Here is a 23,347-nt window from a genome sequence, read left to right as displayed (position 1 = left end):
ACGCCTGCTCACGCAGACGCCCCTGCGGGCAATATTTCAAAGAATTAAGCCTGTTCTGTAGAAGCGTATAAAAATGAATGTATGACGTACAAGTCTAATATTTTTCATTCAGCGACAATTAAGTTTACAGCACTTTCTTTGGACAAAATATTCGGCATGTGCTGAGTTAGTTTCAATAGAAGCCTTTCACTTATATGCAACTGTTTCATATTTGTTTGATAAACCAAAATGACCTTGTTACACGGCTTTTGCTGGTTGTCTTCCCACTTTAGCTGTTTCAAGTATTTTTTCTCAATTGAGCGACAGCGAAACAGTGACATTTCAACTCCCTGAAGACCAAAAAAAAATTTTTATTAAACTTTTGTTTGGAATATGATCATCAGGAAAGTTATGTACAAGTAAGCAATACACATGTTAAAAAATCCAGACATATATGCACTTAAAATTAGTATTTCACGTGTTTCTTTTGAAATATATTGTTGGAGAATGATTTAAGATAAGATTTGGGAAATTACTCAAATGCAGTGAAAATGTCAAGAAATTATGCAGCTCATTACGGGGCTTCATCAAATGTCAACATGACCTTTTTGAATATGACCAGATTATGGAGCATCGTAGCACAATCTTTATTCAGAACGCACAGGCACTGGTCATCTTTTGGCAATCTGTCAGAAAATACAAATATTTCCCACCTAGTTTCATCGCCAGCCACCTGGATGGAACTCGTTGAATGAGGTACCACTAGTGCACGTGGACGTTTGTAGCTTTTCTACAAGAGCACACCTACTAGTAGGCTACAGCTAAGACTTACTAAAATGCACTAAAACAATGCACAGCTTCCAGTGCAGGGTACAAAAACCAAATAGAAATGCCCGTTTCTGGAAGTGCTTCAACGTTGCAGAATAGGGCCTGAACTGAAGAATGTGATGGTTGCTACAAACACAGCCTAAGAACCATACATTTATGGCCCCTCGAGACAAGAGTATATCAAACAATAGCTTGTCGGACAACAAAAAAGAAAGAAATACACAATAGCTAACAAAAAAAGAGGTATGCCATGGAATATTACAGTGATGATACTAACTAAATACCAGTAGTGAACAAATGAAAATAAATGTGCTTCAAAGAACCAAGTCCACAATAATCGCAAAATATACAATGCAAACAGGTAATTATGCGAAGCCAAATGTGGTGACTCAATAGAGACAGTCACCACATAGCTAGTAGAAGAGAAGCAGTAATTAACACTATAACGACAAAGTAAGACAGGACAAGCACCACTACCAAATGCTTTACTAGGCCTCCAAATTTGCTTTTATGCTGCACAAGATACTCCAATATGCGTAGAACTGCAGGACCACAGGTGAAAACAGAAAGGAAACAAATAACAGTTTTCTAGTTTCATGCCCCAAGTTTCAACAAGGCGCTTTCTGAATGATACACGACTAACGACTAGGCACTGACTAGCCACTGATACATTTCTATTTTTGTTATTGTAGTAGTGTTCTAATATTTTTGGCGCAATTGCGTTCTTGCTTTGCCCTATAATCTCTATACCCATGTATCTGTTGCACAACACAAGCAAAAGTAAAGAAGATTGTGGAGAGAACCTCACAACACGTTTTGTTGATTGTGCCACTGGTGTGGAGTATGCATACTTTTGTCTTGTGGCAAGTCCTACATATGACAAACTGGCCAATGTGTAAATGACCGTAAACGAGAACATGCATCATCAGGAATAAAGAAGGCATGCATTTGCCTGCACATTGCGATTCCTGCAGATGTGAGCCGCTCTTCTCAGACGTACAGATTACAGGCCCTAAAATCATGTTTGCCAATCTTTTTTCTTTAATGCGAAAGCATTACATGCCCCATTACATTGTCGGCATCGCCACTGAGCGATCGTACCAAAATGGCCGACAGCTCGAAGAGTAATAACATGTCAAAGAATGCTCGCATTAGCGTCAAATTTTTCAGGGAGGTAACTGTAAACAAAGTAAATTATTAGCTTTAAAAATAATAATTTTTAAAATTTTAGTTGGGATGGGAATCGAACCTAGGCCTCCAGGGTGCGAGATGAGCACGCTTCCCCGATGCCATGGCGGCTCAATGGTTCTGGTTAGCTAAAGATGTGCCTAGCGTGCGTGTCATCGCACATGTCACGTTGAAAGGTGAGGCCTAGTAAGTGCGTCATTAGGCATGTGAAAACACAGCTAATGAGGAGGAAGTGGCGCCACGTCGTGAATCCATGAAACGATCGCATCAAGTAAAAAGTATTAATGTCCAATTGAACGCTGCTGAGCGATCCTTCAAGTTATGACCCCTCATAGGAAGTGACCTCATTGAGATGCTTGGCATGTTTTCATTTGGTCTTATTGAGGCGCAGTTAGAACGTAGGCGAGAACTCGTGCGAACAAGGAACGTGTGGAAAGAGAACATTCCACCAAAGGGACTACTATAATGCTTTCGCACTCCCAAGCTTAAACAGTGTTAAGTTTCTCTGCTGAATTTTTTTCTTTTTACGATTATTAATCGCAGGTCGGAGTCCAATATAGGCAAGAGTATTGTCTTGCAGACCAGTCTAGGAGCTAGTCAGTGCCTAATCTCAGCTATATCCTGTGGAATGCACACAAAAAAAGCTGACATGTATTATTAAATTTCATTCCTTCATAAAGTCCCAATGCAATTGGCCGAAAAAAAAAAGGAATTTATTTATTTCTTTACAAAAAACCTTACAGGCACCCATAGGAGCATGACGTAAGGGCGGGTATAGACGGAAACAGTACTATAAGAGCTAGTAAACATATGTTGCAAGTGGCACTTATACATTTCTAATACAAAGCATTCAAACACAAGAGATACAGCATACTTTCAAAATGTAACTGATGTACAGCACAAACCAGAATGCAACTGAGAAATAACAATGAAAAGCAATAAGTCGGTGAACAGATTACAAGGGTGTTACTGAAAGATGACTGCCGACTTGGTTGCGGAAGGAATCATGGTTTGTTAAGGAAGCGATAGCATCTGGCAAATCGTTCCACAGAGAAATGACATGTGGAAGGGCTGTGCTGTTGTAGGTTAATGTGTGATCGAAGATGCGCGAGTAACTGAAATTGTTATGGAGCCGTTTTGACTTGCGCAAAGGCGTTTCGAGAGGTAGCGGAGACAGCCTATTACCATGAACGTACTTGTGGAACAAACAGAGAGGTGTGATGCAACAGCGAGTTTCAAGTGAAATGATGTCATGATTTTGTTTAACCTCAGTTACGCTATGAGAATAGTAATAATCGCAAGAAATAAAACGTGCTGCTCTGTTCTGTACGGCTTCTAGCATATCGATTAGATATTTCTGATGAGGCGGCCACACAGGGATTGCAAATTCTAGTTGAGGCCGGACAAATGTTCCATATGCAAGCTTCCAGACGCTGGTTGGGGCGTTCTTTAAGTTTCTTCGTAAATACCTCAAAGTTTGTGAGGCTTTGGCACAAATGGCGGTGACGTGGGATGCCCAGGACAGGTTAGGAGCAAGGTGAACTCCGAGATATTTATACGAAGATGCTTCCGAGACCTGAGAGTAGTTGCATAACTTTGGCACCCACTACTGTGCTCTGGTTTCAATTATATGTTTCTGTTTTCTTTGCTAATTTTTATATTATGTGTAAATTCAGAAAACTTATTTGCACAGTCATGAGCTCATTTCAAGCCAATCCACCCTCAAGGCAAGCCAAACCTTCAATATGCTGGCATAACAATGAAATCACATGAAGGGGGTATTTAGGAAATTCCCATAGACAGTGCAGTCAACTTTCTTCTAGATAATACTGCAAGAAAATCTATGGTTCAGAGATCTGGAAACCTCTTAACACAATTTATGAATCTCGTACTGCAATAAAACATTGATATATCAGTTGATCTACAAAAGAACTTCATGCACCGGAGCTTTATTTTAGGGCTTCTCCCTTGTGTGATCGGACACGTGATACAAGAGCTGGTCCTTCCGCAAAAAGGACAGGCCGCAGTGCACGCAGGAAAAGGGACGCTCTCCTGTGTGCGTGAACAGATGTCGCTTTAGGGTGTAACTTCGAGAGAATGTCTCCGGGCAGAGGTGGCAGCGGAAAGGGCGCTTGCCCGTGTGTGTGAGCAGATGCTGCTTCAGGTTGCCATTCTTTGTGAACGTGTTTGGGCACAGGTGGCACTTGTAGAGACGCTCTCCCGTGTGGGCGCGCACATGTCGCTTTAGGGTGGTGCTGTCGGAGAATGTATTCGAGCACAGATGGCACGGGAAGGGGCGCTCGCCCGTGTGGCTGCGCATGTGCCGTTTCATTTCCGAAGCGCGACCGAATGTGCTCGAGCAGAGGTGGCACTTCAAGGGGCCCTTGCGTGCACGTGTGCTCGTGTGTTCGTCTGCGCAGGGCTTTTCATCAGTCTTGACAGCGAGCGGCCCACAGGAATGCAGCTCACCATGCACGGACACGAGTGACTGGCACTGCTCCAAGGGGGACCCCGACGATGAGCAATCTGCATAGCCACAAGGAGCACGAGAAAGCAATGCAAATGAGGCGTTACAAACTTGATGGAACTAATCTGCTACAGGTAGCAATAAAAAAAAAAAATTGTCTCCAGTCCACGCTCTGCAGGTGGTTGGACAGCGAAACTGTAAGCGACAACTACAACGATTACCCTTCACGATGTAACTTGAAATTATTCACATGGTAACATTCACATGCGCTTCCCCTAATTATTCACATGACATTCATAACATTCACATGCGCTTCCCCTAAGCCTAAGATGTTTCAATGGCCTGTGACTTGGCTTGCGCCACTACTTCGTGCACCTACAAAGAGTAGACCAGAGAGAAGAGAAATGCACTTAACCACACTTTTGCCACACTTCGTATGCACGCTGCTCTTCAGGAGTCCTCACTATACATGGCCTTCCCATAGTACTGTCACAACACAAGTCAGTTGCTAGGCAGGTTCTTTTTTTAGATGTGGAAGCGGTGTTACGTCAGTCCCTGCTTCATGCTGAGAAGCAGCAGTTGTCCCTTCCTGGCAGCCGCAGCTTATGCAACTGTTCTCTTAACCAGGAAGCACTCGTGGCCAATGCTATGTGCGAAGGCGAGCTTTCTGCTTCTTTTGGTTCTTTCCCCCATAAAGTGACATCGCTGCTGCCGTGGATGTGAGCGCCACCTGCGTCTGCCGCAGGGAACCCAGCGGCACGCATGCCTCCCGCTGATGCCGCAGATGTGAATGCCACCTGCTGGTGCTGCAAGGAACGCAGTCACACAAGCGGAACGCGTCTCCCAAGTTTTTGCCTATGGAGATGACGGACCAATTAGAGGCAGAGCTACGCAGCTTTCCCGTAAAAAGGATTGCCATGGTTGGTGGCAAAATATGCTATAACCTTGGACTACACAACCCATCGATTACTGTCATGGCAACAGTGCACTGATGCAGCATGTCCCACAGAAGTTCCTATCTCTGTATACAAAAATAACTATCTTAGATACACACAAACTGCTGCTGGCGATACATAAAGATCGGATTTGGCACGCAATCTTGATATTCTGCCTATAAAGTAAAACTACTTTTTATATGCAACAATGCATATGTACTCGCCTATTAAACTAAGTATTACATGTTCTTCACACCACGAGGCTCAACAAAACAATCAACTAATATTTGAACACATGATAATTGTGGAATAAAATATGAAAGAAAGAATCAATCTGAAAGAAAATCAAAGACATATAAAATGAAAATAGAAATGAACAAAGCATTCATAAATGTCAGAATGGAACCACATTTGTTGATGGAAGAGAAATCAGCCATATTTCAGCGCATTAAACAAAGGATTGTTTGCCGTTATTAGTGCATTATAAATATTTACTATAATCATTTTTGTATTGCCTCATCAAAAGCAATATGAAACTAAAAACTACAGAAGGTAACCTACCTACCAGTTTATATTTTTGTCACTAACACTGCTGAACACAAGCACAAACTACTGAAAATATATGACAGGCAAAAACCCACACTATATATTACCTTGACTGAACTACATTCGCACATTGCAAAGTTGCAGTACTGCATTCCTGATGCATTAGTACAGTGCAATACAGTGGAGTACATTTGTTCCAGACAAGAAAGTCATTGGTCTTAATCAGTATACAGTCATATCACTGCTGCAATGCTAAATCAAGCCTATATCAAACTGTGTCATGTAACAGAGCAAACAAGTGAATTCTTTCAGTGAAGAATCTGGTCAGCTGGTTTCCTGGCAAAGCCTGAAGTGCACATTTCGGAGGACATTTTCAAAGAGGCATGGACAGATCTGTAACAACATAAAGGTCAATATCAAAGCCAGCACAAATGGTAACAATACAGACAAACTTTTCCCCTTCATATCAACAGAAATATTTAAGTTGGGGCCATGATGTTAAAGTTCACAGCACATTAGGATCTCACGTAGCTATTGAGAACAATTATTCATGAACTCATGCAAAGCCTCTGCTTAAGACTGGAATATATATATTTTTTTCAATGTAAGAGCACTGTTGTCTTGAACACAGATTTCTATTTGCTCACAGCCTTGATAACAACACCACCTTTTCCAAACACCATGTGTCCCAATGCTCCTGCCAGCGCTCATTCAGCACATCAAAAGCTTGATTGGCGAGTACTGGTGAAGTCTCTTCTACAGTCACTGAATAATTAGATGTTCCTTGACTTTTTCATCACTAAAAAGCTTCAGAGAAACGAGGACAACTTGCCATGTTGTAATGTCAGATTACAGTTCCAGATACGGTCTATACAAAGGCTTTACGTATTTGCATAAAAAAGTCACACACTTGCTGAAAAGTGCCCTGTATGCGTTAATAAGACCATGTGAGAAGTATTTTTCCTGGTTAGAGAATAACGTAATCTAATCCACAAGGCTGAAAACACCAGACAACGAGATATCTCTATAGCCTACTCAGTGGTGCAAGATCTTCCTTCAAACAGCAGAAAGTTCCTGGTGACGTGCTCTAATGTGAATTGGCTGCCACAGTGCCAAAGTATAATTAACTACTGCGCATTTCACTAGAATGCACGCACCCCAAGTGCCATTAGAACCCATTTGACCATATTCCTGCGCACTCTAACCCCTACGCAGTGGTTTAGGGTGGCTAGATGACTACTGCTACTGCTATAATCATTTTCATAGCCACAAGCAAGTCTTATCCATCGTGCCTTCTTTCCATGTAAGAACTTATTCATTAACAGATGGTTAGAGTAGCACATGCCCTAACCTGAGGATGAGAACTTGAACAAGACTGCTAGTTCTTACAGTCAACTCTCATTACAATGGACACTGATAATCCAATAAAACACCCGTTTTATCCTAAGTTTGTAATATCTGAAACGCCTCACTTCCAAAACTTTCGTTGCAATGTTTAACAACTTTATTTCAAAGAGTGAGTGACGAACATCCAAAGTAAAAAACAAACACAAAAGTCTCAGTTTCGGCCAAAAAGCGAAGCACTGGTTGCGACAGCAAATTAAGCAAGATAAGCGCGGCAGCAGCAGTGAGCTAATTGACCTTGGTGCTGTCTCTCACTTCAACGCAAACTAAACGTTCAAAGCACAGCACACGCGAAGCTACCGGCACTGGGTACACTTTGTCCACATTGCAGATCACTTTGAAGAAACGGCATCTGTGCGGCTGCGCCGTTAACAGTAGCCACTGAAGTAGAGCCCCCTTCCCCCACACTTTTTTTCCCCCCATGCCTCACACACGAAAGACGGTGTGCTTCCACCCCGCTTTCCTCCCTCCCTCGCGCTCAGGATATTGAGCCGCAATCGCTGGCTGACCCTCGCAAGTCAGTTGCCAGCCCGTGTCAACACGGCAAAAGTTTGTTTTATACGCCCGATTTTGACAAAAATTGCCGCTAATTTCGTCTGCTGTAGCCGATAGTCCGTTGTAGCATGGTCCGTTAGAACTTCATTGCATTAATAAAACAGATACAACAAACTAAGGCTGAAATATGGTCTGTTATATCCGAAAGTTTGTTGTATGCGGGTCTGTTGTAAAGAGCGTAGACTGTATAATAAAATGCAAGATCCTTATGATAGATTACATTTTGTACAAACACAAATTGTTTCTCAGCAACAAGCATTTTACTAGCAGAGATACTATCTTCAAGTGTGTCATTTTCAAGAGAGGTTAAGTTCGGATTTTCTGACCAGCTATACCATGGATAAAACCACTTCCAATACGAGTTCAACTCGCGAAATTCATTATCAGCGTATAAAACACGTTGTGCAGTCTAACAAAGAGAATTTAATAATAAATATGTCTTCAAGTGTTATGCACAGCTTTTCTCACGGAAGCTTGCAAGCTGTAAACATGCTGCAGTGGAGAGCTATGGGTGTGCCTCGAGAATGGGTAATGATACTCCTCTCTTGTTTTGTATGCTATTATCAACTCCTTGCTGGTTAGTTTAGGCAAATCATCAACCATTAAATCTGAGCTGGCTTAACAGCACAGTGTGAATTTCGTGCATGTGGAACGTTCTTTGCATCACTTTAGTGTGGGACAAACCAAAAAGTGACTAGAAAAACACACTCCTTCTAAAACATAAAAATCCTGAATTTTCAATTTTGTCATTACATGTAGAAGTGCCACAGGAAATCATTCCATAAAGCAGAATTGGAAACACTATGCATAACATAACGTGGGGTCCAAGAGAAGCTTTAGACCGGACTGAGAAGCCCTGTTCGACAAGTTCATTCGGGTCTGTCACTTCAAATGAATAGCTTGCCACATTCTCTGGTCATTTTATGTTTACATCAAATTTCTAGCTACTTTCATCAGATTAAACATCCTGCATCCTGCATATTTTATACAGTTTTTGAACAAGCCGAGCCACTTATTAGCACTTTTGAGAAAGCTATCCACCCGCTAGAGGAAGGCTATCTGCTCAAACTTTGCACACAACTCCTACATACACTGTACCAGTTGTTGTTTTCTTTATACTTAATTATTTACTTATTTATTTATCTCTTTATTTACCTATTTATTCAAGAACGAGTGAGAGAAGCAGAGTGACAAGTTGCTTGCTTGAAGGGTGAAAACACTCGCAGTAAGATCAACCAGCAATGTTGCCTTCAAGGAAGCAATGCAAATGTGAGAAAAATATATTCTACATAAACAGGTGCACTCGAAATCAGTACTTTGTATGTTTCCTTGTAAATTTAAGGTCACGTAGTGATATCATTCATACGTAGAAAATTGTGCCTAATAAATTATGCAGTATATACAGAGGCTAGCGTAATCAAATCTCAACATGACTATCTCTGAGATCAACCCAAATTAGGAAGCACCATAACACAATATTTATTCAGAATACGGGGGTACTAGTTGTCCTTTGGCCACCTTTCAGAGGGTACACATGTCTCACAACAATGGCCTTGATCAGCTGCTACCTGGATGGTACCTATTAAACAGAGTGCATTAGTGCACGTTGACACTTGTAGTTTGACTGTCACAGGCCATCCACTCGTAGCATACAGCTACAGACTTGCCAAAACATACTAGGTAAAAGTACTGAGCATTACATAAATACCCACTAGATGAGCTCATTTCTGGTGCCATCACAAAGTTATACAAAAGAAGTGGGAATAAAACAAATAAAGATTGCTACGAACATGGCATAAGAAGCACATGTTCATCGCAACTTTATTTAGCAACAGCACATAAAATCTTCAGAACTTGACTTTGGCCTAGTTGGTGTTTACTGCATGTCATATTGGCAGCTAGTAAAAGATGAATAAAAGACAAAAGCTTTTTTTTGTCTTTTATTCGTCTTTATTCGTGTATGGGTGGTAACTTTTAATTACCACCTATGTGGTCGCTTCCGTGTCATTGCGTTGTGTTTTTCCTTCTCTGTATTCATCTTTTATTAGCAGTCAATATGACATACATAAAATATGTTAGCTAAAATAACACAATACCAGCTTCTGAAACAGTAAAGAAAGAGAGAAAGGGGATAACTCTAGGAACACCGTGCAGTACTGCAGCAATGACATTTAATGTATATCAGCAACGTGTACAGTGAAAACAAATGCAGTTCACTGAACAAAGTTCACAACTGTCACATTATATATAGAAAGGTGCTATAATTAATTTCAAATAAAACAGCATTTCACCAGATCCAGAAATGCTGAATCTTAGTGCAGTAGCACAAACCCTCTAGGCTGACTGCACTGCTTCCTGTGAAAGCCATAAAATTCAAGATAAAAAGTGTGTCTTGCTTCACTAATATGCCAGCCCAATCAGGTAAAAATAATTGCAATGTCAAATGACCTTGAGTGGAAGCACCATATCAGACCGTATCTACTATATATCACTCCAACTTCTTTCCTTTCATATTATTCCTGAATATCCTCTATCCCAGGTAACGCAACCTAAGCTAATTAAAGAAGAAAATGCACTTCAAGGTATGAATATTGCAAGTCGAGACAATAAACGTATTTCAGTGCTTCTTGCACCTACTTGGGTAGATTAGCATCCAGTGTATGCCACCACAATTTTGGCTATAGACTCCCACTTGTTCTGCTAAACCCACATGAAACAAGAGAGAGGGCCAGTTCTTGACAAACAGGACATACATAAATGCCAAATTAAAACACATGCACATGTAGAAAACAATGTTTATTTAATGTAGTTTATTTAACAGTAACAGTTTAACAGCTAGGAGGATGAAGTTCATTCAGGCAAATGTATGCCTTAACCATCACTCCCATGCTGGCTTTTAAAATGTTGTGTCGGAGGTTTGTGACACCACAAGTAAGCGCTAGTAAATGTACGGAAGTTTGAGTATCTACAGAAGTTCACCTGTTCACACGTAGATGGTAGTACGGGTTTTTTCAGACACGAAATGGAAGGACAAACGGAACGGTGCAGAAAAAAAACCCGGGCACCTAGCCAAGAAATGCTATGCACTAAAATATAAATAAATCGGTTAGTCTAGATAGTCTAGAAAAGGAGTCCCCACCTCTGACTTTAGGGCGTCTTCCTGGTGTGACAGGACATGTGGTACAAGAGGTTGTCCTGGGAAAAGGATGCACCGAGTGCTTACAGGAAAAGGGATGCTCTGCTGCATGTCTGCACATATGCCGCTTGAAGGTGGAACTGTCAGTGAATGCATTCGGGCAGAGGTGCCAGGTGCCAGTCAGTCAGGTGCCAATCCCAAGTGAACCTGATTGGGCAGAGATGGCACTCGAAGGAGCACTCACCAATATGAGAGAGCAGGCGTTTTTCATGCAGGCCTTCCTGTCAGTCTTGTAAATGTGCTGCCTGCAGGAATGCAGCCCGTCACACAAGGACACAAGTGACTAATACTGCTACAGGGACCCCGACAGCAAAAGACCTGCAAAGTCTCAGGGAGCACGAGACATTAGAAGTGTAGTATGCAGTCACTTTATCGTTTACTTTATCTGGTGAATAATGATATCTTCAAGGTCCCTCCTACTACTAATAAATGAGGCTTTGGCTTTGTGCTGGATGCAGCCATATGGTCTAGAAGGCATATTTCGGACAAAAATTTGGGCCAAGCAGCTGTGTCAGTGTTGGTAAAAGGATCCATTTCTAATTCTTCCTTAAGCAACAAGCACCTGTAAATGGCTGAAATGAGCTGAACATGTAGCAAAGAAAAGATAATTTTGGTACATGCCTTTTTCTAAGCTGTAAACAGCTGAAAGCCTGTCAGCTTTGCTGCAAATTACCGCAGTTTAATATTAACTGGCAAAGAATGGCCTCACTTTGAGAAGAAGTTAATAAAGCAAACAGAAGCGGCAGAATGTTGACTACAGTGTTCAGTCCTCGTGCTACTGCTGAACGTTGTCGTGAAGAACTGAAAAAAATTCAATATTTTACCAAGAACTACTTGTCATGAGCAAACAAGTAAGTGTATCAGTGGGTTCAGATCAAAATAAACTATGCACGAGCCATAAATAGCCAGCGTTAGTAACATGCTTGTTGCACCACGACAAGTATGGTTGCTTAACTTGATTGTTCTATTCTATGATTTTGTGCTTATGCTTTTATTACTGACATGAACTACCACTGCAGAGTGTAGAATTGGGTACGAAAAACCTGCAATGAATTGGACTGGGCTGCATCAGCTAGCACCGGGGCATTTCCTTTCAGAAACATGTTGTCTAAAAAACAAGCTCTTTGCATAAATTCTGAAGAACGAAGAAATAACACAAATATATTTAAGAGGATCGTCATAAACCATACTAGCATGGAAAATAGGAGTGAACAAACAGAAACGTTGCATGAAGAGTCTAAATGCCGCCTGAACTGTAGCAGACGACAGGCGCTAGCGCGTGCCCCTGACATTACGCGAGCAGCGCTTGCAGCACCCCTTTAGGTCGTTCCAGGGGCAAACAGCGTACTAACTGCTATCGCAATAAACCAGCTTTTATAAATAGTTCTCGCAGGAAAGAAATTCTGCAAGTTATATTAGGTGCAAAGGCAGCTGAAGGGTCAAACGCACATATTCTAACTTGGGCACAAAAATAATGAAGGTAGGATGAAGGAAAGCCACACAAACACTGATAAGCACACTTCTCAGGGATAAATAAAAGGCTCACGACGAACATTATCAATGTTACAATAAAGACATTGTCAGTATGGTGCAATATGGTGCAAACAGCAGTATTGTATTTTCTTCGTGAGAAGTTTGTTTTTATAGGAACAAAAATAATTACGCCTTTTTTAAAAGCTTCCAACAAAAGCAAATTAAAACTTCAGTTTTTGTTTGTTTACTTAGGCAATCAAGAGGGAGTTCTCTGTATGTATTGAAAGAATAAAGTCTACTTGGCCATCGCAAAAGAAATTCTGGCATCACAATTCCAGCACAACACATACGCAATGATTGTCTTAGTTGTACAAGAGAATTTGCACAGCACACATACTTTATTTATCATACATTACAGGCAATTGAGCAGAGCATGACTGTGCGTCCATTTGGATTTGTCGATTTTACAACCATAAGCACTTTGCATCTCTGGAGGCCTCCTAACCCTCCACGCAATATTGTGACAGTAGGACAGTGGTGGTGCTCTTAAGCTGTACTGTAGCATGAATTCTGCACGCCTTCCCAACTCTTGGTGTGGTGCCAAGGATAACTTCAAATTTACCAAGCTGCAAGCCCAGGTTCAATTTCTTGTAGGGGCTAGATTTTTTAAATCCTTTTTATGCGATCATCATATCCAGGCTATATAGAAAAATCAAAGCGAGGCAGGGTATCCAAATATGCTTTTTGCATTTAACAAAGATGACAAACCACCCCAAGGTTACAACCTTGGTTCATTGCATGCCAGCCAAGTGCTTGGCCAGAGAGATATGTCAGCTCCTCCAAGTGCACTACACAAAATTGCATCCCACAAGTGCCTTCCAGCCTCAAGCTGTGCCCACTGTATGGCAGGTTAGTCAACAGCCGCAAAAGAATTGTAGTCCAAGCCAAGCCTTTTGACTCAGAAAGGTACAGCACAATTATGACAATGGACGCTAAATAGTGGGGGAGAAAAATTAATAAAGATCATTCTTTTTTTGCTTGGATGAACTACATGCTACTAGCACATGAAATTCTTCCTACACAAAAGGGAAGCAAACACAATTAAGGCCAGGGCAAGAAATTGTAGAGAAACTGCAGCCTTGAGTCAGTGATAGGCATGCAGTTCATCTCGGCCTGTGAACACCAGTCATATGACTGAACGAATGCCTATCGAACCAATGCTAAACCACAGTCTTCACAGTGCCCACTGCACAGGGCTGATGGATTCTCAGTTTTCCATATTCATTTTTTTTAAAATCTAAGCAACTCTGAGTGACATATAGATAAGTGTGGCATGTCATAGAAAGGGATAGGATCTATCCAGTTCTTAATTTAATTGAAGTGATGAACTTAATTAAAGTGCCTACACCAGTAAGCCTCCACAACAATTTGCCCACTAGTCTGCATATCTGGATATCATAGCAGTTGGTTCTGGCTAGAGGCAAAACCCACTGACACCATTTGAAGACCTGATACCAGCTCGAGTTGATATCCCCACATGACATCAGTAAACATCACCGATGGCTTCTGAAAAGTTCCAGTGCCAACTTGATCATGTCATTGCCATGGTGTCCCGATGACAACCAGGGTTATGGGGTTTGCTAATGCTCAACCGCAAGTCCAATACAGGACATTTTAAGATAAAGAACAAGTTCCGCTTAAGCTATGCATTCCAACTCAAGAATAGCTTGAGAACGCTTCAGCTGTAACAATATTTTGTAGTGGAACAGTGTGCAACATGTCCCACTGTCTAACAAGTCCAACATGTATTCTTGTATTAATAAATAAAACCTAAAATTAAATGATGGTGTTTTATGTGCGAAAACCACAAACTGATTATGAGGCATGCAGTAGTGGAGGACTCCGGAAATTTGGACCACCTGGGGTTCTTTAATGTGTACCTAAATCTAAGTACACGGATGTTTTCGTATTTGGCTCCATCGAAATGCTTAGCAGCCCAACACCATAGCTACTAAGCAACCACGGCAGGTAAACAAGATCTTGCTATTTACACATCAGCACATTAACTGGAAAGCAGAATAATATCAAATGGAAACTATGTCATCAATCAGCTAATAAATTTACAGGAAAGACAAGAAATTTTGCCCATTCTACTACTCATTAAAGCCTGGTTTCAAGTGGCCATTCCTGTTTTATTTGCTAACTTCTTATGTAATGACCAATTTCAAGAAATATATACCTTCAAGGTCATGAACATATTTTAGGCCAATCCATTAAAAGCAAGCCAAATCTTCAATAGGCTGGCACAGCTGTGAAGTCCCATAAAGAGATTCTTTATGAAATTTAATAAATGGTGGAGTAACTTCCATTTACAGGGGTGTGCATATTTCGCTTGAAGTGTTCAAAAAAAGATTTTGCACTTACTTCTGCATTATACTTGCTTGAATTTCGCATTATACTTGCTTGAAATCGCATCTTAAAGTCTAGATCACTCAGTATAACACATGGAACAGTTACTTGTGAGCGGTCAACACAGTTACGTGTTGCCCACTCCCCTCAGACATGCAGCAACCCTCCCTGAATGGCTGCTTTCTGTAGCTGCCAGCAGGCGGCAACACAAGTATGTGCTAGCGCCGTCTTCGCAGTAGCCATTTTCCTCACAGACTAAAGCAGTTAATAATTACTTTCTTTAAAAAACAGCCAAGTAACTGTGCCAAGTGTTACATCGAGTGATGTAGACTCCAACATGCAATCTTTCAGTGGAATTTGGGCAAGAACAGTGGAGCGGCATGTGCACAATCATTCTTTGAGGACTTGAAGCGAAATATGCACACTTCCGTATGTAATATTACAACAAACTCTATGAGTGAGAGAGCAGGACAGCTTTCAGTGCAGTTCATCAATCCCCATCTGCCATTAACAATTTATTCATCAGTTGATCTAAAAAAAAAAAGAAAGGCGTCTGCCTCCGATTTTTATGGCTTCATCCCTGCATGACAGGCCATGTGATTGGAGAGGTTGCTCTTCCGCGAATAGGATGCGCCGCAGTGCACACAGATAAAGGGGCGTTCTCCAGCGTGGCTGCGCACATGCCGTGTCAGGTTGCAACACTGAGTGAACCTCTTGGGGCAGAGGTGGCACTTGTAAGGGCGCTCGCCCGTGTGTATGCGCAGATGTGCCTTCATGTGGTCCTTGGACTCAGTCACATAGGGGCACAGCCGGCAGGAATGCAGTGAGCCACGCATGGAAGCGAGCGACTGGTCCTGCTCCAGGGACTCCAATGGCAAGGAACCTGCAATGTCACAGGGAGCACAGAAAGGTGGTACGATAATGCGTCACAGATATGATGGAACTAAAGTGCTACCACTGGCAAATCAAAAAGTATGGCCACATTGTAGGCAAAATGTATGATAACCTGGGACTACTCAAACCATATAGCATTACTGTCACGCCAGCAGTGTGCTTGTGCAGGATGTCTCACACAACCGTCTATCTTTCTGCGTGTAAATAACCGTAACCATCCTTAGTAGATAGAAACTCATGCAGCCAATACACAGAGGTCGGATACACAGACTTCGGACTTTGCAAGGGATACTGATGCCATGCTTAATATAGTCAAATTACTTTGTATATGCAATACTGCATTATGCATTCACAAAAGTAACTATCTATTGCATGCTTTTTCTTTTTTTTTTTTCACATTACAATGAGAAGTGAGAGCTTGCAAATTGGGGAAAGCAGAACAATGGCTGGCTTTTGCAGGAGAGAGTGCTACTTTCATTAACCATCTGTGTTTTGACCATTTCAGCCACTTTTTGAAATAAAAAGCTGCTACAATATATGCGTGTTGCTGTGCACACCTTACATATATTTCTAGTGCTGTTTTCTTTATAATTGCACACATATGTCATGCCATGCCATCGGCATCTGATTCTGCCAATAGACAAGTGATCCAAAACAAAACAACTTTCTTGCATGCACATGAGAGTGTGTTCCTTACGTCATGCAATGGCAGCAGCAGTATTATACTCGCTAAAATAGAAAACTTAGCTGCACATGGTAAGTTACAATAAGTAACTTAAATGCACAGCTAAGTCTTCGGTTGTTGTGAGTAGAAAAGTGGCCGTCTGACAATAAATACAGAAAAATGTATAGCTTTTCAATATTAAAATAAAGAAAGGCCCAGCAGCAATGTATATTAATGAAAGGTTACACGTTAGGATATTCCATTGTCATGTTTTTGCCACATGGAGCGTCAGACGTCATTTTTTTAGGCTGGTTGGGAAGAAGAAAAAATATTCACGCTTGTTTAACGATGAAAACAGTGCTTGCATTAGTCAATACGAGACACAATCTTCACATCAGTGGGGATATCTCAACTCATGTTCTGAATTGTCATTATGGAAGGAAATTAGAAATGCGTGAAAGTTAAAAAACAAAAGAATAAACAGCATTTTGAGAGGTTGCAATGGTACCCCATTTGCAGGTCGAGAGCACAACATTTATGTACATTAAGCAAAGTATTGTTTCTTTCAATTAGTACACTATAAACATTTTCCACGCTTGTTTTTCTATAGCCTCCATGAATGCAAACTGCAACTAACCTTTTCATCAATCAGTTCTCTGGTCACTGATACTACCATACACACACATGGATAGACAACCCACTACATCACTATGCATAACTCATTATCCTGCATGTATATAGCAGCTGCATATAGAGCCCAGATATGGTTAGCCATTCTGATTTGTCTAAATAATCAAAGTTCGTGTAACATTGCAACATTGTATGTGCAACATTGCAAAATACACCCATCTATTTACTTAAGTACAACAGAACTTCGTTGATAAGATCTTGTTTCATACGATTTCCTGGTGCCAAGATTCACGATCAAGAACACAAAAAAATTACCGAGTACAGCAAAATTTCTATTTTAATTATTAATATGTTCTTGGAAAACAGTCATTCGGCACAAACATTCAGTACATCGCCAAAGTGCAATCGCACAATATGTTTTCGGGCTGCTAGATCCCATATAAACAATAAAAGGAGTGAGGCCCACATGATCAAGATCAGTAGGTGCTCCTAACGACAGCTTCTTGCAGTACTCGCCCATTAATGTCTCATGAAAATGCCACCAACCGCTCGGTTTTATAGCCCAGTACCAGAAACTCTCCTCGCAGGTCGTTGCAGATTGCCATTCACTGCTATTGCCGCCAACTCGTTGCAGTAAGCATCTTCTCCTATCTGTTTCATAGCGTGTAGGGAAGCACACTGCACGCCTTTAACGGGCACTGACCCACAATGCACTGCTGTTTGCTTTGCAGGTGGCATGAAGTGAGCATCACGTTTCACTCTGGCGGCATGAATTCATTGTATTCCAGCATAGTATTCAAGCATTTCCGACCAGCTCGATTGCATTTTTGTTTACCATTGCCTTCTTAAAGTACTGATGTGCTTCTCGTGCCGCAATGATTCTTAACAAGTGGGCACGTCAAATCTTCCCACCAAATGTTCCGCCCAAAGATACTGCTAATCCAGGCCAAATTCAAGGAGCGCGAATGTAAGTTTGCCGAAGCCGCAAGAACACCAACACGCATCTTGGGTCGCTCAAGCCCAACCAGATCGATATGCATCAGCACCTCGTGCTGCAACGATTCGCGCAACGCTTCGCATACTGTAGATGTCAACTACTGTTGAGTCTGCCAAATTTTTTTACCAACTGGTTCCTAAGTTTTACCGTATTGTACATTTTTTCCAAAATGTATCAATGCAGTTGTACTTACTACATACTCTTTAGACAACACAGTACTTATAGCATGCAGCACAACAAAAGCGCGAACTGATATATAAACATACATGAAAGCATGTGAAAGAAATGAACATGAAATAATATGAAAGACAATGGGAAAGAAGAAAAGAATTCATAGAGGTGAGACTGGCATAGCGTTTGATGGTGGACGAGAACATAGCCACACTAAAAAAGTAAAATATTAAATTATGTGGTATTAAGTGCTAAAACAACGATCTGATTACTGTATGATGTGATTACTGTAGTGGGGGACTACGGATCAATTATGACCACCTGGGGTTTTTTAATGTGCGCCTACCTCTAAGTACACGGGTGTTTTTGCATTTTACTCTTGTCAAAATGTGGCTGCCATGCCTGGGATTTAATTGCACGACCTCTTGCTTAGAAGCGAACACCAAAGACATTAAGCAACCACAGTGGATAACACATCCACACTTCTGTACATTAAGGAAACGATTATTTCTCCATCAGTGCCACTGCAAACGGTAAAATAAATGAAAGTAGCCAGCTGATGCGAATTTTGACTACGCTTTGACTTGAAAGCACACCATCTATAGCAGAGACAGATTCACAGGTTTACAGGATAATCTGTGCAATGAACCAACATACGTGCTGTAGTATGGGAATATCCGAACCATAAAAACTCTAAGATCTTGAAATCGCTGTCAACATAGCACTAAAAGAGGTGCCTTTGTGTTTGTCACAATCATGTGTAAATACTGAAAACTTCATCATTTTTGCTTTAGTGCAGTGAAAGCAAAATGGCACAAAAGAGTACTGAAGGTAACTTGCTGACACACTAGGTTCTCTCAGCCAAAGTAGCACGCACATGTACAATCCGTTAAACATATCTGTGAAGACAGGCACAATCTTGCCTCATGTATTACCTTAATGAAATTAGGTTCACTATGAGTACATTGCAATGACTTTTTTGTTTTACTCCGATGATTACAACTCAATTGTATGCAAGAGAAAGAGTTCTTTTCTTTCATGATTGCAACAGATTTTCAGGGGAGAAGACAGATTTTCAATGTCAGTAGTTGCATACAAAACAAGCTGATACAGCCATTAGTAAGCACAGACACATCACCGTCACAGTGTTAAATCAACAATAAATCGAAGTGCTATGCCATGCTGCAGTGCAAACAAGCCGATGCTTCCCAAGAATAATCTGGTGAGCCGGACTCCTGGCGAAATTCGAAGCACTTGAAAGCCCTGTAAGAGGGATGGACACACCTGTAACAGCACCAAGACCCCTGTCAAATCAATAAACAAACAATAACAGTATATTCAAACAAGCATTTTTTCTTTCTATCAATAAGCATATCATGAGCGACACCAATATAATATGATGTCATTTATTCATTACGAACTATTATTCAATCATGCCAAACCTACTTAATAAGACTGGAGTATATTTATCTGAATACAGATTTATATCTGTCCAGAGTCTTCATTATCATGTCCCCTCCTTGAAACACTACGTCTCAACATACTACTGCCAGCATTCATTCAGTGGATTAAAAAGGCAATGAGTCTAAACTGTCCGCTTTCCTATACTAAGTCAATGCGACATCCTATAAATACATTGCTCAATCCTCAAGGAAAATGGTCATTGAACAACGAGCAGCTGTTACTGACCTTGCAGTCTGAACAAAAGTCCTCACCAACGTTACTGTTGTCCACATATATTTGAATTGCAATTTGCCTGACTCTGTTGCTTGCTAAAAGCTGCAGAAGAACAAAGCGAAATTGCAATTTTGTATCACAAGAGACCGCAAAACCAGTTACAGCCTATACAAAGACTTCATAAAACTTCAACTCAATGCTCGCTGAAAGATACTCTGTAATAATTACAAGATGAGGTTAATGTTATTTCACATTTCCTCAAATATAACATAATGCAAGCTAATGCACACCGAAACATATATAGCTGTGGTTGCCAAAAAATTTAACCCCCCCCCCCCATATAAGATATCTGCACACTTCACTAGTGATCAAATATACATATCGAAACAGGGACCATGTCAGTACAGAAGGCATGAAAGTTCAAATATCAGGGCAGATAAACACTTTTTTCCCTGCATTGGACTATTCAGATGGGTCATTGAAGGCGTATGAACCACTCCAGGATCCTTATCTGCATTGTACGAACACTTTTATTGTCAGGCAGTGGTTTTAAGTTTTTTAAGTTCTCATGGCCTGCGCACTCTTTCGCAACTTTCCTTTCGAGTAAATAAGTAGCAACATCAACACTATTTCTTCACTACAGATGCACGACATATTTACGTGGGAAATATTTGCTACGGTTGTTAATTCTTTTGTTATTACTCCCTGAATAGAAAGTGTATTTCATAGCGTTGTATTATGTAATGACTATATATAATTAACTAAATTCTAATGAAGAAAGAGGCAGGAGGCTGTACCAACTAGTGCGTGGTCTTCTACTCCCTTCGTTGCCTTCCTTTTTAGCAGTGTTTACTCTTCAGACGCAGTCCCGACTGCAGCTCATGCAGCAAGTGTTCTCCTCAAAGTTGTTATTACTATTTTTTTTTCCACTTTCCGTTCGCAAATTTCATAAGTCAAGGTGATTGTCATAATGAGTATCTTGGTTTCCAAAGGAGCCTCTGGTGGGCAGCACAGGCTGTTGCAAGCTGGTCATAGTTCTCGTAGACAGTTACACTGTCATGTCTGAGAGAAGGCAGCAGAAAATCTAGGAAACAACACCAGGGTCAGACAAATTGATGTGCTGCACAAGACACGAAATGGTCTACATCAATACCAGTGGTGTCCAGGTATGAAGAGCCTCCTCACCATTTGCCACACTGACACTTATGAGAAAATCATGAGGTTGTCAAAGGTGCAATGACTCCTAGGACGAAATCTATGTTGCCGCGCCATCGTTTGTGAAATATTGTGTAGTGCAGAATAGCTTGTGATGGCAAAAATACAAGTGTGCCTGTGAGATTGCACTAGCTTCTTCTGTTCGCATGCGAAATCTATCATCTCTTCCGCAATGTGGGGATGCCCCTCCTTTGGTGAGAACTAAACTAACACTTTTCTAGCATGGACACTAATTGAGCAAGGCTCCGTGATATGCTTGAATCATTACAGCAGAGCAATGTGTCAAGTGCAGCAAATTTGTCCTAGGGCCATGGTAGAATTGAGCATGTTGTTTTCTTATCAGCTGTGGCATGGACGGGTTTGCAGGGTCTCGACGGAAATGCAGCCTGAACTAAAGATTTATTATCGGGAACTCTCTGAGCTCATCCCTCCTTGAAGCGCTGTCTGGCATAGGTAGAATGGGGCTGTACCGAAGAGCTAGAAGAACAATGTTTGCTGGAAATATACACCAAGCAATCACTGACACTGAGCAGGAGCTGGACTGGTTTAAGCAGCAAGGAAAAGTCAGAAGCGGTGGGGTGCTGCGTGCTTTCTATTGGTTGTGATAGAGCTGACAGCATCATTTAGTAACCCGAGGCCTCCGTGTTTTTACACAACGGTGAGCATGGATGTCACATTGTCAATAGAGAGATGTGTCCGAAAGCTGCTATCAAAATGCTACTTCATTCTCATCACTTTCCTGGCTAGTCCAATGCAAAATGTCTGGTGGGGCTGTCTTAGAGGAAAAAAAAAAAAAAAGAAAGGGAAGAGAATCAGGATGCACATTATACATTGGTTATTTTAGGTGATGTTTGCAAAATAACACCAAACACTGTTTTGAGTGCAGTGTTTAATGTAGCATTTCACTGAAACCACGTTACCACAATTCCTACTGTCGCAATTCAATAGAAGACAGCACTGTATCTAAGGCAAGCTGAGTAGGAATGCCAACGTCAATGGCAGATGGCAACTTAAGGCACAGTGACCCTTGTAATAACTGAAATCACACACACAAAAAAAGAAGGGGTAAACCAAGTATCGGTGCTAAGGAAGAACAGGTCGACGTGCAAGGTTGTTCAAATGATTTAATGACTAAATGTTGATCACATCTCTCCGTTTTCCATGTTCATTATTCACTCATTCCGTATATTATTTGGATCATATTTTTTTGATCCGGTTAGGAAGAACCGGTTAGGAAAATGATAGCGAAAGCCAAGGAGCACATGTGGGACACGAAAAAGGAGCTGCATCTGGTGGTGATAATAAGCAGAGTGATAGACATACTACAAGGACGAGGAACAGGGATCGCGAAGCAAATAGCTAAAGGGGTTACCAACCTGCAGAATGTTTCAACGGAAGTGCAAATCACAGTGTGCGTGGTGCCAGAGGTTGAAACACAAAGGTATGGAATTGAAGACAGGGCAGTACTTACAATAAACAGGGAGATTTGGATGCTAGCTAAGGCAATAAATTTTACAGCCATTGACATAAACCGAGAAGTGCACCGGGCAGGCTGCAAAGGTGCTTTTGTGTGTGAAGGGATACATTTTTGCGATAGTGTGGCAACACATTGGACCTCGATTCGCGGCATGGGCAGTAGCTTTCTTTAGGTGGGTCCCAAGCAATGAGGAAGGTAGATTAAGTATTGTATGCAGCAACACACCAGCAAGGAGCAGAATTAGACCACAAGAAGTTAGGAAAACGCACACAAATGATAAATATAGAGGCGGTAAAATTTGTTACATAAATATGCAGGGTTGTCAAAAGCAGGAAAAATGGCTCGAAATTCAAACACAGTTGAATGAAGAAGCTATTAGCATGTACGCCCCTTGACTGAAATGCATGTACGAGATTTAGAGCAGCCGCCTGTTAATGACAATTTTGTATTGGAGGGGTACAACAGAATAAGTGGGTCAATAGCTGGAGTGTTGTGTTTGTTTAATATTCTCTTTTTGTGATGTATAGAGTATGGAGTGAGCTAACGAACCAACTTTTTTTTTTAAATTGAAGTGAATAAATTATGATCAGCGATATTCTTTTGGCATGAACGCGGCACTTTGTGACCTTTTTATAGTAACGA

General features: G+C 41.2%; 1 protein-coding gene across 1 annotated transcript in view; it reads right to left on the bottom strand.

The window, feature by feature from the left end:
• Positions 1-15,461: 15,461 nt before the first annotated feature.
• The window catches only part of LOC142557026 (uncharacterized), a 57,984-nt gene continuing 50,098 nt past the window's right edge, over positions 15,462-23,347 (bottom strand). The window contains exon 2 of the mRNA XM_075668571.1: positions 15,462-15,863. Within this exon, the coding sequence (XP_075524686.1) occupies positions 15,547-15,863 (317 nt within the window). The 3' untranslated portion in view covers positions 15,462-15,546. The remainder of the gene's footprint in view (positions 15,864-23,347) is intronic.

The sequence above is a fragment of the Dermacentor variabilis genome, chromosome 9 (assembly GCF_050947875.1).
Source record: "Dermacentor variabilis isolate Ectoservices chromosome 9, ASM5094787v1, whole genome shotgun sequence".
Classification (NCBI taxonomy): Eukaryota; Metazoa; Arthropoda; class Arachnida; order Ixodida; family Ixodidae; genus Dermacentor; species Dermacentor variabilis.
Note: the sequence above shows the minus strand (reverse complement) of the source record. Positions and strands in the feature narration are given on the sequence as shown.